The sequence below is a fragment of the Scleropages formosus genome, chromosome 15, assembly GCF_900964775.1.
Source record: "Scleropages formosus chromosome 15, fSclFor1.1, whole genome shotgun sequence".
Lineage (NCBI taxonomy): Eukaryota > Metazoa > Chordata > Actinopteri > Osteoglossiformes > Osteoglossidae > Scleropages > Scleropages formosus.
In genome coordinates this window covers 22,772,925-22,788,032 of record NC_041820.1, presented here as the reverse complement: position 1 = coordinate 22,788,032, position 15,108 = coordinate 22,772,925, and the positions used below count along the sequence as shown (strand labels likewise).

The 15,108-nt window shown below is 40.1% G+C and overlaps 2 protein-coding genes across 6 annotated transcripts in view; both read right to left on the bottom strand.

Annotated features, from left to right (window-relative positions):
* Nucleotides 1–3,490, bottom strand: part of mipol1 (mirror-image polydactyly 1) — a 69,261-nt gene extending 65,771 nt beyond the window's left edge. For 3 of the 5 annotated variants that reach the window (XM_018764082.2, XM_018764083.2, XM_018764084.2), the window contains exon 1: nt 2,641–2,827. In XM_018764082.2, the coding sequence (XP_018619598.1) occupies nt 2,641–2,816 (176 nt within the window). In that variant the 5' untranslated portion in view covers nt 2,817–2,827. Of the gene's footprint in view, nt 1–2,588; nt 2,828–3,403 lie in introns of those variants that run through there. The other 2 variants (XM_018764085.1, XM_018764087.1) reach the window with 2 other exon arrangements.
* Nucleotides 3,491–6,946: 3,456 nt separating this feature from the next.
* On the bottom strand, nt 6,947–14,812 carry psma3 (proteasome 20S subunit alpha 3). The gene is made up of 11 exons (XM_018764261.2): nt 14,674–14,812; nt 14,007–14,089; nt 13,168–13,291; nt 10,809–10,910; nt 9,771–9,844; nt 9,383–9,455; nt 8,595–8,660; nt 8,424–8,470; nt 7,877–7,944; nt 7,252–7,316; nt 6,947–7,162 (listed from the first exon to the last, which is right to left on the bottom strand). The coding sequence occupies exons 1-11, from the start codon at nt 14,692–14,694 to the stop codon at nt 7,118–7,120; spliced, it is 768 nt and encodes a 255-aa protein (XP_018619777.1). The 5' UTR covers nt 14,695–14,812; the 3' UTR covers nt 6,947–7,117.
* Nucleotides 14,813–15,108: the final 296 nt, after the last annotated feature.

Here is a 15,108-nt window from a genome sequence, read left to right as displayed (position 1 = left end):
TGTTGTCTTGGCATGGCATAACTGGAAGCGAGCTGTGATCATGCAGTCGCTGGCTGGTTTTCAGCCGATGAGTGCACCTGTAGCTTCTTTGCTTAGCATAAAGCCCACGCCCTGTATGTGTTGTTCTTCGCACCCTGAGTAAAGGATCTTCTTGTCATCGCTGGTGGATTCACCATTCCCAGTCCATTTCATTTCACTAATGTCGAGGACACCCAACTTACATACATACACATTGTCTGAACCGCTTGACCCATACGAAGTCGTGGGGAGCCGGAGACTAACCCAGCAACACAGGTTGAAAGGCTGTAGGGGGAGGGGACACACCCAGGACGGGACGCCAGTCTGTCGCAAGGCACATCTAACTTGTAAGCAGCAAATTCTCTCATTAGCTGAGTCAATTTTAGGGTTTTGCACAACATTTGTACATTCCATGTTGCAATTTTTGTTGTGGTTCTGGCTGTCAGAATTCATCTCTTTGTCGAGAGCAAAACTTCTGTATGGTTTTGATTTTGCTCTGTCATCATAACCTGGGGCAAGTCTTCATTTTCTTGTCGATTTCTTGCGTTATTCATATTTTTGCTTGCTATTTCTTTAACTGTGGTAGTTTTTACAGGGTCAGGTTGCTAGCCCAATGCCCAATCCTCCTTACTTTTCCAACCTGGCTTGGGACCAGCTTAGGTGGAGTTTAGTTAAATTTAGAACAGATAAAATCATCTTCTTAATGCATAAGGCAGCTAATGGCCTTGATCCATCTCACCTTAGTGAAATTATTTATTCCTGTATCCCTCAATGTTGTCTATAGTCTTTAGATGCTGCATGTCTTAAAGTTAGGATTAATAACATTTCAGCAGGAGTGTGTGCCATTAGCTATAGAGCACCTGAATGCTGAAATAATCTGCCAGGTAATATCAGGAATGTTTTTTTTTTTTAGTGTCAGCCTTTAAATGCTTTCTTTGTGTGCCTGCTGTAGAGATACTCCTGACTTATCCGTTGTGCACTCTTGTCTGCTGATTATTAGAGTGAACATCTTGCATCTGTTACTTATTTAAACCCCATTTTTTCTTACAGCAGTACTTACAGAGCCACCGAGGATGTACTTTGCTGATGGCAGCCATTGGGACCAGCAACCTTAGTTCTCAACAACAAATTATAGTCTCTACAGGACAATAGCTCAGTCTTGACAGTTGTACTGGTCTATTTTGTATTAGACATACAGTATCCATGCTGGGTTCCTGTCACCACAGTAGAATGCCCAAAAAGAGGGGCAGTAATTCATATTTGGCGCTCCAGAGGTTTCTTTTTCTCGCTTTGATTGTGATCAGGAGTTTTTTGGTCTTCCTCTCCATTGCTGCCAGTTGACTTAGTGCTCTAACTTAGTTCAGTACTTTGTGCCACTCAGTTAAAAAGAAAAAAATTAACTGAATTAGAATTTTCCAACACTGTTTATTTTTAAGTCAAATGTTAATTTCAAAGGGTACCACTGTATTATGATCAAAAGCAAGTTTTAGGCACAGGAAGCTGGTCCTGGATACACACAGAAGGTCCACACGGAACATGTTGTGCTTCGCACATCCATCAGCACCAGAACTGCTGAGCGACAAAGGTGGTCCTGCAGGACAGGATGGACGATGTGCACATCATCATCATCACCATGAGGGACACAGGTGGAGAAATGCCACTGAGTTGTCGGAAACATACCTCTCAGTGTCCCCTCATGTCTACGTTCAAAGCACTTATTTCAATGCTGTTTATGAACCATTTAGCTATTTGAACCAGTTCCTCCTGGGTGTCCTGTATTTTCAGTTGCCACTTTTCTACACCAGGTGCTGCACTCAGTGGCGTCACTAAGAGTGTGCGGGGGTTGTGGACCACACTGGGTGACACCAAAATGACTGTCTATAAAGTTTTTGTGCAGTGTTTCAGCAGAAATGTTTTTCTTTTAATAAAAATATCCTTGTAGTTAGTTATAAGAACAACAAAAATATTTTTAGTAATAAAGCCCAGTTGACATGTATCAATATAACTACAAAGCTAAAACTCTATGCTTATTGACTTTTTGAACCTTCGAATGATCTCTCATTAATACCCAATGACAATGATGCTTCGAATCACATGGTTTAGTCGGCACACGCTACAAACATGTTTTCGTTGCTGCTCCCGTTTTTATAGTCTCTGATGTAGTGAAATTTTCTGGTGTTTTAGCTACATTATTGTGGCAATTAGTGTTTGTGAGTCTATATCAATAACATTAAAATAAACAATTTTGATGTAAACGTTTTACTTCAAATTCTATTGTTTTCTTACCGAATCTTCACTTTAACCACATGAAACTATGTTAATACATTTCGGCTGTGAGTATGACATTGTAATTTAAAGGTGTAATTTTAATTTTGTTAGTTGTTTATGTCACTACTAGTGCCATTACATTCACTGATATACGAGAATTAGCATTTACGAGTAACATTAGTACAAAAAAGTAAGTATTCTGTAAGGGGGGGGGGTGACACCAATCCTACCTAGTGACGCCACTGAGGGCCGCCGCGACACCCGTCACTCGCGCAAGGTTAGAGGGACAAAGTCCAACTCACTGGTGAGTAGCCGCCACGCGCCACTCGCAGCTCACAGCCGTGCTTCACTCACTTCTGCCAGAGCTCCTGCTGCAGGCTGCTCATCTTCCACTTTGCTCTCCGCAGGGCATCGTGTATGTCACACACCTTGCTCCCGGCATCCATGGTGGGCGCTCCTCCGTGTCGCGCGCTGTTTGGCGCTCGTACAGAGGAGGGGCACACGCCGTCGCTCCGAGCAACAGCGGACATGTGCGAGCACTTCCAGGTCAGCTCGCCGCGCGACTCCCGGCTGCTTTTCAGTACTCCAAAAAAAACCAACCACTGGACTCACGCGACGAAAGTTGGGCTCCTCGAAGTCAGAGTAACCAACAGCCACACTTTCCTAACAGTTACAGCCGCGTCGCGCAACGCTCCTTTGGAAAAGGCCTAAGCATGTATGATATCCGATAAAATAAACATGTCCAACGTGTTATTGGCGTGCAAAACACAACTTGAGATCATATGATATGATATGATATGGCACTCCACTCCTCTGCTGCCATCGTGATGACACAGATTGATATTTTACCTTGTAACGTTGTAATATAGTTATTTTTGGATTAACTCTCCAAAGGTTGACTACGTTGTCGTAGTACGTACTGACGTAGCACGTACAGGTACCCATCTAAGTCAGTGGTGTTACACGAAAAAGTCCCCAAAACGCATGAGAAATAAATCTGCAATCTCTGAGGCAAAGTGGTTCGTTTAAGCCCGGCGTGTACCTCCGAAAAACCCAGGTCTGAAAAATTAAGTATCAAAAACCTGTGAAGAAAAGAGTGCCATCTTATAAAACTTACCTCACAGTAAAGTGGTTCACACGCTTCGTATCCCAGCGCGAGCGGAGAACTTTCCCTCTTCGCTTCGCTTCCCTTCCGCCCGCGAGCTCCTCGGAGAACGTGCCGGAACAGCGGCTCGCACGCACACGCAATAGCCGTTAGGGGGAGCTTTCGTCACTTGAGCCAGCATCGAGGCTGAACTGATCTGTGGAAAAGCCGACTTACTGCGCGCTAAAAGCACGCGACTATTCCTTCATGCTCACCATTTTCACATTAAGGAGCATTTCGGGTGAAGAGGCTTCGTGGCTGCAACCAACGTGTCTTCTATTATCATTTATGAAGTTAGAGCTAATAGCCTTGAGCAAGGTCCTTACCCTAAAATTACACACACACACACACACATTTTCAGAACCGCTTGTCCAATACAGGGTCACGGGGAACCGGAGCCTAACCGGGGACACCCAGGACGGGACGCCAGTGCGTCGCAAGGCACCCCAAGCGGGACTCGAACCCCAGACCCACCAGAGAGCAGGACCCGGTCCAACCCACTGTACTACCGCACCTCCCCCCCTCAGCCTAAAATTACTGCAGTAAAATTACCCAGCTGTATTAAATGGAAAATAATTTTCAGTAACAACACTGTAAGTCACTTTAAGAAAAGCGTCAGCTAAATTACCGCATGTAAATGTAAAGAATGCGATGGCAGTGAAAACCCTGAAAATATATACAAGTACTGTATATTCAGAATTATATGAGATACATTTGTATTTGGATACCCTATTAATTCATTAAGGATTCCTTTGAAAACAGCAGTTACATAGGAAGTAACTCAAAATCCAATGGAGTTAAAAGTGCAATGATAAAAAAGGTAAGTCAGTCACTACATAATGGATGTAATTTAGGAATGTGTCCACTGATTACTTTTACTTTGTGTACCGGTTACATTTTTCAAAAAGTTTATTGACTGTATGAATACTGGAATTGTGACTGCTTATATTTATTGCCTTTTTAGTGAAACACATACATCCCACCTCTTTCCATAATTCCAGCAGTTTCCTGCCAACCAATTTATCAACTGTTTAGCATTTAACCTCTTTTCTACTCTCCTCACTTAAATAAACACACTTGTATTCTACACCTTTAGTATACTAACATATTTAAGAGCAATATTACTTTGTTTTAATTAGTTATTTTTAACCTGTATACTTTTTGTTCTTTTCAAACATTTAACATACTACTGTATAAACAGGTTAAGAACATGCATGCAACTGCATGTTAATAAAAGAAGAGTGACTCAGAGCTCAGTTCCAGATTAAATAACTGCTTAACATTTACCAAATTTAACTCACACTGCAGAAAAAAAGAAAAAAAAAAACAAACTATGCAAACTATGGCCAGTGGAATTACCAAAACAAGTTCACTGTAAAGTGACCGTGACTGACAGCTGAGAATAGTGAGTTAGTCAGTTAGTTCCTTTCTGCTTGCCCTGGAGAAGGTTGTTCTTCGTAGCACATTCAGTGGGCAGGTCTTCCTTCTCCAGCTGCAGCCTGGGATCCACAGGCATTCCCAGGGCTGCTGAGATTGTCCAGTGCATTTTGGGTCTTTCCAGGGGTCTCCTCTTAGTGTGATGTGCCTGGTGTAAATCTAGCAGAAGCCAACAAGCTCAAACCACCTCCTCTCGATCCAGAGCAACAACAACCATACAACATACCAGCTCCATCCTTGTCACCAAACTCTTTGCCTGTAAATGGAGCGTGAGACCAGTGATCCTATGGAGAACCTTCATTTCAGCAGCCATTAGTATCAAAAATCTCATTCTTTCAGTCATTACTCAAACCTCATGACTGTAGGAGAGCACTGGGACATTTAGAGGAAAATCAAGAGCTTTATCTAAAGGCTCAGCTCCTGAGAGTCCCTATAACAGATCAGCACAGTACCTGCAGAACTGTTGCCGATGCTGCACAAATTTGCCTGTCAATGTCCTCTTTCCATTTTCCATCACACACAATAAAGACCCTGAGACAACTGAACTCTTCCTCCAGGACCAGTTGTTCTCCCCATACGGAGACAGCAACCCAGTCTTTTCCAGAAAAAAACTACAACCTCATATTCATAGGTGCTTGTTTTCATACCAGCCTCTTCACACTGGGCAGCAAACCGCTTCAATACACACCAAAGGCATTATCATCTACGAAGAGCAGAGATGTTCCCCAAACTAAGACATTCTCCAAGCCCCAGCTGCATCCTGATATCGTGTCTATGAAAATCACATAAGAATGGAAACAAAAAACAACTTGGAGTCCTTTGCAACACCACAGTAATTTTGGCACAGTGGTGGGTTTTAATCTACCAGAGATGTCAAACACTATCTCCTAGTAGGAAGGCATGTCTACTTCACTGAGGAGTTCCTCAAAGAATTTCTTCCACCACTCAAAACAAACTTCCTCTTCCTAGGAGTGGTTAGCACTTCCTTACTCTTGCTTAGCAAAAGTTGTCCTGCAACCAATCAGAGCCCAAGCCTCCTCTTGCTGAGTGCTGATTGGTGGAGCAGCATCATTAGTCTGGCCACCAGTAGCCAATGGCATGATGAAGCTGCAGTCTACAGAGACACAAAGCCCAGGCATTTCCTCAGCCCAGCAAAGGCAAGTTTATCCAGCCACAAATCAGTGATGGTCCAAGCTCTCATCATTCTCTAGCCTAGTGGACAGAAGTGCATGTATGTTTCTGACTTGTCAAATTTGTACAGCTCCACCTGATTGGCAATGAATCTAAAGTCAGCTGTTTACAAACACAAAGCATACAGTATCTCAAACTGCATTTCTAATGGTATCTTTTTGTGAAGCCCACATGTCTATCAAATACTACTGAACCTGAATGTTTTAAAAATAATTAAAATATTAGATTTTCATTTTGAAAAAAGTGGATATGTAAACACACACCCTGGGCTGAACTTCACTTTCTCAACTTGTCAATAAAGAGCAGTACAGTTGGCTTTGAGCAACAAACTTTTTGGTGATACAGAACTTATAGGAATTATTTACACTTGCTTACTACCTGGAATCACCATTATACTCCTTAAGAGCTTTTTTTAAAAAAAAAAAAAAAAAGAAAGTCTGGACTGGCATCAAACACCAAAAGCAGCACCCGATGCTCCAATAGGTAGTGATCGCGTCAACCTAGAGCAAGTCTCAAGAACAAAAAGAAGTGCTGAATTGCATGTACAATATATTTCAATTTCTTCTATATAAAGAGGGAAACACCAATTTGAGGCCTTTGTCACAGTAGTTTTGGAGGGCACTCTTTGTAACAGACCAGGAGTCTGCAGTAGTTCAGATCATTTACATTTATTCATTTAGCAATGTACATTTCAGATAAAAATGACATCTCCACCCCACACCTAATTCTTGACCTTACTTTATTGGTCCTTATTGAAATTCAGAATAAAGCTGTGTATTTTACTCACAAAAAAAAAAAAAAAACATTTACTTGCTTGTAAATGTATGGTTAGTATTTCAAAATGTCTTTAAAAATGAAAGCCAAATGAAAAATCAAGATCAACAGTGAACAGTTTGTTCCCAAATAATTTTATTGGTGACAAGTCTCAAAAAGTAAAGTCAACATAAACTAGAAAAGATACAAAATCATTTCTTCTGAAAATGGCATACATAAATACATCTTAGATGTGTTACAGGTGTAGGTTTTGGGAACATTTGATGCTGTGGCTGGTAAAGTACTTTACATGTTGTCTTCATCCGAATCATCTTCCTCTTCCAAGGAATCCTAAGGTGAGGAACACAAAACGTGTGAGGTAACAGTACTGAGGTATAATAGGGTGCACTGTGAAAGTGAAAGGCAGCTACCATACTTACTTTGGCGTACTTTTCTGCCTCCTCCCGGATGTCTTTCGGCACCATCTCATGCCTGCCTTTTGTCACTGAAGCAGATCACAGGGAACTTAAAAACACTTTTCCTGCACCTCCAATTTATATACTGCTTTAAGGGATTACATTAAGTACTACTACTTCCAGTTTATTGAAGTATTAGGGATGCTAACCCACAGTTTTCTAGAAAATATTTGACCAGACACAGGTTTGATTGCTGATGTCTATCAATATTTCAATTACTACCGCTGGCAATGTGACAAGATGCCCTAGTGTTGAATAAATTTAAGTACTCAAACTAGATTAGCTACAAATAAAGCAAAGAAGTCTTAAGTGCTACTTTGAAAATGCACACAAATCTGTACACAGCTGTGTTTCTTTGTGCATAAAATGAATATATTTCTAGAGTACTATTTAAGGATTGCATTCTTTCTCTCTAGCTAGGTCTTCTTTGTTTTGTAGTTTATGAGATTGCATTCATGACACCATGTACGCAAAGGAGATTTCCATCTGATAGGAACAACTGGTCACATTTTACGTAAAGGATGTAGAACTGAAGATGACTAAGACCATCTAGGTAAATATAACACTGTTATTGCAGGAATCACTTTACCTTCTCCAACCCAGCTGAGTTCAAGCTCGAAAGCCTTGTCTTTCACTTCATCATGTACAATGTAAATTCTATCAAAAGTTGGGGGGGAAGTTAATGGATAAATTCATTGTATAGCAATAATACTTCCAAGCATGTTATGATAATTGTACTCTATAGCATAGCATTATTCAATAGTCTTAAAGTATTACTTTGCTCTTTCATACTAGCAATAAACATCTTTAGATATATACACCACACTTGTATTTTTATATTACTTTATAGGGGTGTTTACTATATTATACAGGAATGGGTTTTTGCTCCACTTTCCAAATCTTAATTGTAATCTGAAATATCAGTTGTCGATAAAAGGTGAAGTTTAAAAACAAGTATGAACTGAAGCAGAAGTAAATTCCCCTGAGGTCCCACCACTGACTATGTAAGAGATGTATCTGAAGAATGACTGAACTACTGTGTAGGCAAGCAAAATGCTTAGTGTTTGAGTGCTATGGTTATGCTTCAGTTCCTGAAAGTGCAACAACACACAAGTACAGCAGAAAAATTACTGTACATTTTTGCCACTTCCTTTACCAACTCTCTGCAGGTCATGTCTTTCATCTGTTGAAAAATAATTAGAATCAAACACAAAATAAAACATCAAAAATTTAACAATCAACCTTCAAGCACCATTATTCTTTTTGTCTACAAAAAAGTTATTTGTGGGAAAAGAGATTATACACACCTGAAGCTTTTCAATCTCGGTCTTTGCAGCTTGTTTAGCCTTGCCAATAGCACAGCCCCAATAACCCTTAACATCAAATCAGCATGAATTAATTCAAGGTTTAACAGGAACAGACCGGTCTAGCTCTGTCTTTTAGGATATAGCAGCAGGATGAGCTTAGAATGTAAACGTATCACAGGAGTCATATACAGGAGTACCTCGCTACCCCACCCCCAGTATCAGTGCTTTCATGATACTTTTTGAAAACTAGTACCTCTGCCATTTTCCCTGATCCCTCGTACTATAATGCCTTTTTGTCAAAGGGTGTGTGTTGGTATATACATGCACGGTAAGTGCTGCTGCCTAACAAATGTGGAGACACAATAAAGCTTGTGTTTTAACACTTCTGGGGTTTTTAACAATATTTATGGGCAACTTTAAATATTGTATGTTATATTATATGTACCATCGCACTTAGTAATTTAATCCTAACTATTTGAAGTGTTTTCTAGAGACATCTGTCAAAAGTTAGCTGAGGTTTTTGGGACGGATTGGGAAACGACTATAGTTTTCCTCATAAGAAATAATAGGAAATGGGCTCCCACTACCCACCTTTTTGTTATCCACCCCATTTTCAGGAACAAATTCAGAACAGATAGTGGGGTATGCCTGTATATGTCACTACCAACTCTGTTTTCATAGGAAGTCAATGGGAATATATTTATAGAAACAAAAAACTTGAAAATGGCTTTGTAAGATATGATTATTCAATAATCTTAATTTTTCCTTAACCAGACATTTTGACTCACATATGAAATTCCTGACGGGTCAACCATGTACAACTGTGGACCATCATCTTCATCATAGGACCCTAGGATGAAACTAAGAGAAAAAAAAAAAAAAATGCAGGAAGATGTGAAAACAATGCTGCAAAACCAAATTTCTCTCATGACAACATCACATAAAGATCTTAAGATTAAAAGTAAGCCCAGTTTATTTTATACAAGACATAGTTTTACTATAATTTAAAATGACTTAATATTTTAAAATAAAAATCAAGGGATTTTACTAACAGCATCTCTTCTTGTGTTTTCAAGTTAATATCTTTTTAAACTATGATGCTTTGATTTACAAAGGATGCTAGTAGGAAAAATGTAACAAGCTGGCAGAACAATACGTTGTCCATAAGAGCCTTACCTGCACCCGAATGGTCGCACAGCGCTGTATAAAGTGTAGGCATGGACATACATTGCCACTCTGTCTGAAAGGTGCTGGTAAAACCAAACATTGACATACTTTTAACTTCAAATACTCGATTCAAAAAATGAATTATACACCAATTTGAGAGCACTCCAGTACCAAAGACTATCAAAATGCTGATACATAACTGCATTATATTTGAAAGAATATGTAGATGTCTGTTCCTTTGCCATTTTGAAAATGAGATCACTCAGAAGCATGGCTGAGGGAACAAAAAGAGATACTTGGTTTTCCAGTGCCTAATGTTCTTTATAGGGCCGGGTTACCCCAATGCCCTCCCATTTACATTTATTAATTTAGCTGACACTTTTCTCCAAAGTGACTTACAGTGTTAGGGTACCTACAATTATTTACCCATTTATACAGCTAGGTAATTTTACTGGAGCAATTCAGGGCAAGTACCTTGGTCAAGGGTACTACAGCTGGAGGTGGGAACTGAACCTGTGACCCTTGTGGTGAGAGCTGCTGTCTTTGGACCACTTCACTACCAGCTGCCCTTACCATACATAGGTAATGTGCTCCTGAAAAACCCTGCATAACGTGCATCCTCAGAATTGAAAAGCCTAATTACCATTAGTTTCAGAAGTAAAAATTGAACATAATTTCCAAAAACAAAATTTAAATGTCTCACATCACTCAACTGTCAGGAGGTCCACAAAATCCAAATTCCATCCTTGCAAATGCAACAAATCTACAATGTCTCATAATATGAAGGAAGGGTATTAATACAAACTCTTCACAGTCAAATTCTCCTAATTCCAAAGAATACATCTTGAAGTTTATATTCCGTGACATTTAAAGGAAAATAAAAAGTAGAAGTTCTAACAGCTTTGCTAGTCTAAGCTGGTTTGTGCTGGACAAACACCTCATTGACTCTATATTAAACAAAGTACAAATCTGCCCTCCATTTAACTGATTTCTCAGGGACTTCATTAAAGGTAACATTTACATTATAAATAAGAAGAACTTATCTACCTTGAGCGGGATGTCATAACCATAGTTTGACCGGAAGTTGGATGCTTCTTCTCTGGCAACTTCAGCAAGTGATCGAGCATCTGCCAAAAGCCCTGCAACAGCCTGTCAGAGAGCAGTCACTTTAATTACAAGAGTATTTATAAATGTGCAGATTTTCATAATTTTAGGTTCAATTATTAAAAAAAATTGAATACAGGCCAACTTAAAAGACTAAGGTTAATACTACATAAGATCCTTGGTAGGTGGATTAGTGCAAAACATCATATACTGATAAAGAAAACTAGGCATACTAGCCACATCCCTGAAAGAACCCTTCTTCAGTATGCTAACCACTCCCACCTCTGCTTTAAATGTCAATTAAGTTATCCTGATTCCACAAAACATTGTTATGGCCACTCCAAACAGTATTCAGCTTTCCTCTGTTATTAATTCTTATTTCAGTTAATTACAGGATGAAGGGGACAACCCTAAAATGTGTATGATAAATACAATATCTGGAAAAAAAACAAATATGGGATAAAAGGTGTCACCACCAGGAACTCTAGAAAAGGGTTCAAGCACAAGATGGCAGTTTTAATCATAATGCTACCTGCTGTCCCCATGTAAGCATATAAAAGGACACCTTATGGCCTTTCTTTGGGAAAGTCATGACACTCCCTTTTCCAATATGCATATGGTCAATAAGGCACTAAGGAGAATATGGAGAAAGAAAAAAATAAATAAATAAATAAATACATAGTTGGGTAATTTGGGGATAAGGAATCAGAAACCATGAAAGTGAAGGCCAGTTCAGTTTTATACAATTCAAAATATTTCACTAGCTGTACAGCTCTACTAAGAATATTAATGACCTTATCTTGTTTTCAATAGGATGAAAGTGACCCCACACAACCTGGCTTTGATCGAGAAAACAATTTAATGGAAATTTCAAATGAAATCTTTGGGAGTACAACATCTGCTATCTATTCACAGTGTAAATTTCCAGACAGAACAAGCTGACCTTCAGCATTGGAGTGCATCAAGAGGGCCATCAAGACAAATTTTAGGAACAGAATTGCTGTGTGGAAGGTAACTGTACATAAAAAGGTTACTGTTCATTATCATGTTAAATGTTACAGAACAAGGTATGTCAGCAAGGGGAACAAACATTTTTATTCAAGTCCACAACAGAATTTAATCTTTTTTGGCCTAGGCAAATTTGAAAGATGTATTAAATATTTAAACACACACACACACACACTTTCAGAACCGCTTGTCCCATACAGGGTCACGGGGAACCGGAGCCTACCCAGCAACACAGGGCGTAAGGCCGGAGGGGGAGGGGACACACCCAGGACGGGACGCCAGTCCGTCGCAAGGCACCCCAAGCGGGACTCGAACCGCAGACCCACAGAAGAGCAGGACCCGGTCCAACCCACTACGCCACAGCACCCCCCCTATTTAAAGAAACAGAACTGACAATATTTTTAAAATTAATGTTTTTGCTTGAATCATTTACACCTGCTATGCACTTTTTTCGGGATGTTAAGTCAGTTGCACTGTGTGAACCAACAAAGTTTGTTTCATAAAAGCAAAAACATGAACATAGATGTAACACAGAAGTTTGGTTAGTACCCTTTACCCCCTCTAACACAGGTAATACTACCAAGGGAAGGACACTCTTCGGATAAACTAATTTTCTAAAGTAATGAGATGGAGCAGGTAAGGTAGCAATTAACAACATGGAATTATAACCAGTGCCAAATGCCATGGCTTGCTACTTCTGTAGCAGCCTTGAGCAAAGCACTTTACTACTCCAATAAAACCTCAGCTATACAACAAATTACCAATACAAACAAATTAACTGAACTGTGACATTGTCAACATTATTCTCCAAATCACTGAGGGAAAAAAAAAGTCTGACTAGAACATCCAGAGAAAACATCAGTTCCGATACCATGACAGAGTCACAGAACAGATTGTTTTGTTCAGTTTCTGTGAAACAAGTGCCCAAAAGGAGTCCAGACCCAGATCACAATACAATGCATCACCATCTGAGGAGTCAAGGTTTTGTGTACTACTTTACAAGTCCCATGTACCTTTCAGACAAGACCATGTTACTGCCGCCTTTTAATCCAGGGTTGAGAATCACTAAGAAGCACTACGGCTATATATGTTCCTTTCATTACTCAATCGGTATAATTAATTGCGTGCAGTGTTTTCTTCTGAATTGAAGATTTAAGCAAATTTACTATGTTTCTTAGGTTTAATCACTTTTGCAGTCTCTTTCAGCACTGATGTAAGGAGGCCTTAGGAACAGGAGCATCCATGGTCTCACACATAATAGGTGTTACTGCAAAAGAGGGTAGGCGATACTTGCCATTCCAACATGGCGGTCAATGTTGAAGATGCGTTTGTTTGAACCCTCCTCATACAGCTTGGAGAGGACAAGTTTCTCCACTCCAAACACCACGCCATCTTTGCAGCGGATTCCAATTGCAGTACTGCATGACAAAGACAACCAACACTATGTCTACTACATGTAATAATGCAAAGTGCAATGAAAATTAGCTGTAGCACCATGCTCCTACAATAATTATTAAAAGTAGTCCTAAAGTTATGATACATGCAATTTACAATCCCATTAACCTCATCCTAGAGTTATGAGGCATGTAATTAACCTTATATTATTTTCGAGCCCCAGTGTTCGGCTGTAATCGTCCAACCGCTCAACTGGCTGTACAATGCAAGGAAGCCATTGTTATTGACTGGTCTCAGTCAGTGATTGGGTGTCTAGTAGCAATTGCATTTTGTTCAATTTTTGAGTGTAATCCCCTTCAAGTAACTTTTTAGACAGGCTAGAAAGTTTAAAAAAAGTCAATTTCCTAACAGCACTGAAGAAAAAGCAAAAAAGATTTACAGATGAAAGTGAGAATAATAGTGCAGCATGGATATACTGTACTTACAGTACTCTATATTAGTATTAGTTCAAGATGAATAATGTGTGAATGTGGTGAAAAAAGCAGGAAGCCCATTATACAATGCAGAATTACTGTGTATCAATTGTTCTTGTATCCTTGTGGTTCAGGTAAGTGGATTTGACTTGTTTGAGCACAAGTCCATCCTATGCTGATGATGACCACATGTACTAAGGGTGACACAAAGCTATATAATTTATAGTATTTCCAAATGACTGAGACTGAGGAACAGCAAACTTACCTGCTGTTTTCCACTGCTTTCATAGCATATTCCACTTGAAACACTCGACCATCGGGGGAGAACGTGGAGGCAGACAAATCATACTGTGAAAAACAACAGAGACCTGTTTGACAGCTTCAGATCGATCTGCGGCAGCTGAAGCAAAACCAAGTCAGAAAAAAAACTGGTGTGACTGGGCTCTGAGTGCTGCGGTCCTGAGGGATCTCTCTCTGAACACCTGAGGATCTCTCTCCAACCAACCCAGTTCAGCACAAAAGACAAACAAATAGCATTTGGAGCCTTGCTGCGAAACACCATGATCGCGCGCCGCTGGACCACTGCGCTTCCTCTTTCACTTTCTGTCTGTGTGTCCGGCTCCGTGTGACTCAGCACAGGAACACACACCCTGCTCCACGCTGCTCTTTAACGGCGCTTCTCACAAACTCGACAAATACAATAACCCTCATCTACACATTTCTTTTTACAAATTCACGTTGAGTTTTATTATATATTTACACGACGAGTCCGAGACTAGAGCTTGCGGCCAGCCAGGCCAGAATGAAACAAACACCTGGCTGGCTGCTGCCTGCTGCTAAACAAATATCCAGTCCAGAGCAGCATACTAGTTTGATTACTTGTTCTTACCGGCGACTACTGACTAAGTAAAAGTGGAGAGTTCTGAACTCACCCCGGTTCCGATAGAACTCATACTGAGACACTAGCAAAGGCTGCAGAAACAAACTCGAACCGTAACTCTCAGCGTCCGCCTGTTCCTTGCTCTACTCGCCGATTTCCCGGCCTCATCACTAGCTAGTAAGGTGCTTTCTGATTGGTCCCCGCCACTGTCCAGTCACAAGAAGGCTTTATTCGGCGACCTTAGCTGTGCCGTTTGAAATAGCGTCCACCACAGAGGGAAAAAAGGAAAAAAAAAAAAAAAGTCTCCCCTTTCGCATCAGATGATTCTTCACATTATAGTTTTACACATAAACAAACGAAGGACGTTTGGACTGACCTTTCCCCAAGCAAATGGCAAATGCCATATTCTTATTCATCAGAAATGCAAATTGTAATTTGAATAAAGCGACACATCGCCCTGACTTGTGCTTTTTGCTTCCGGTATCGT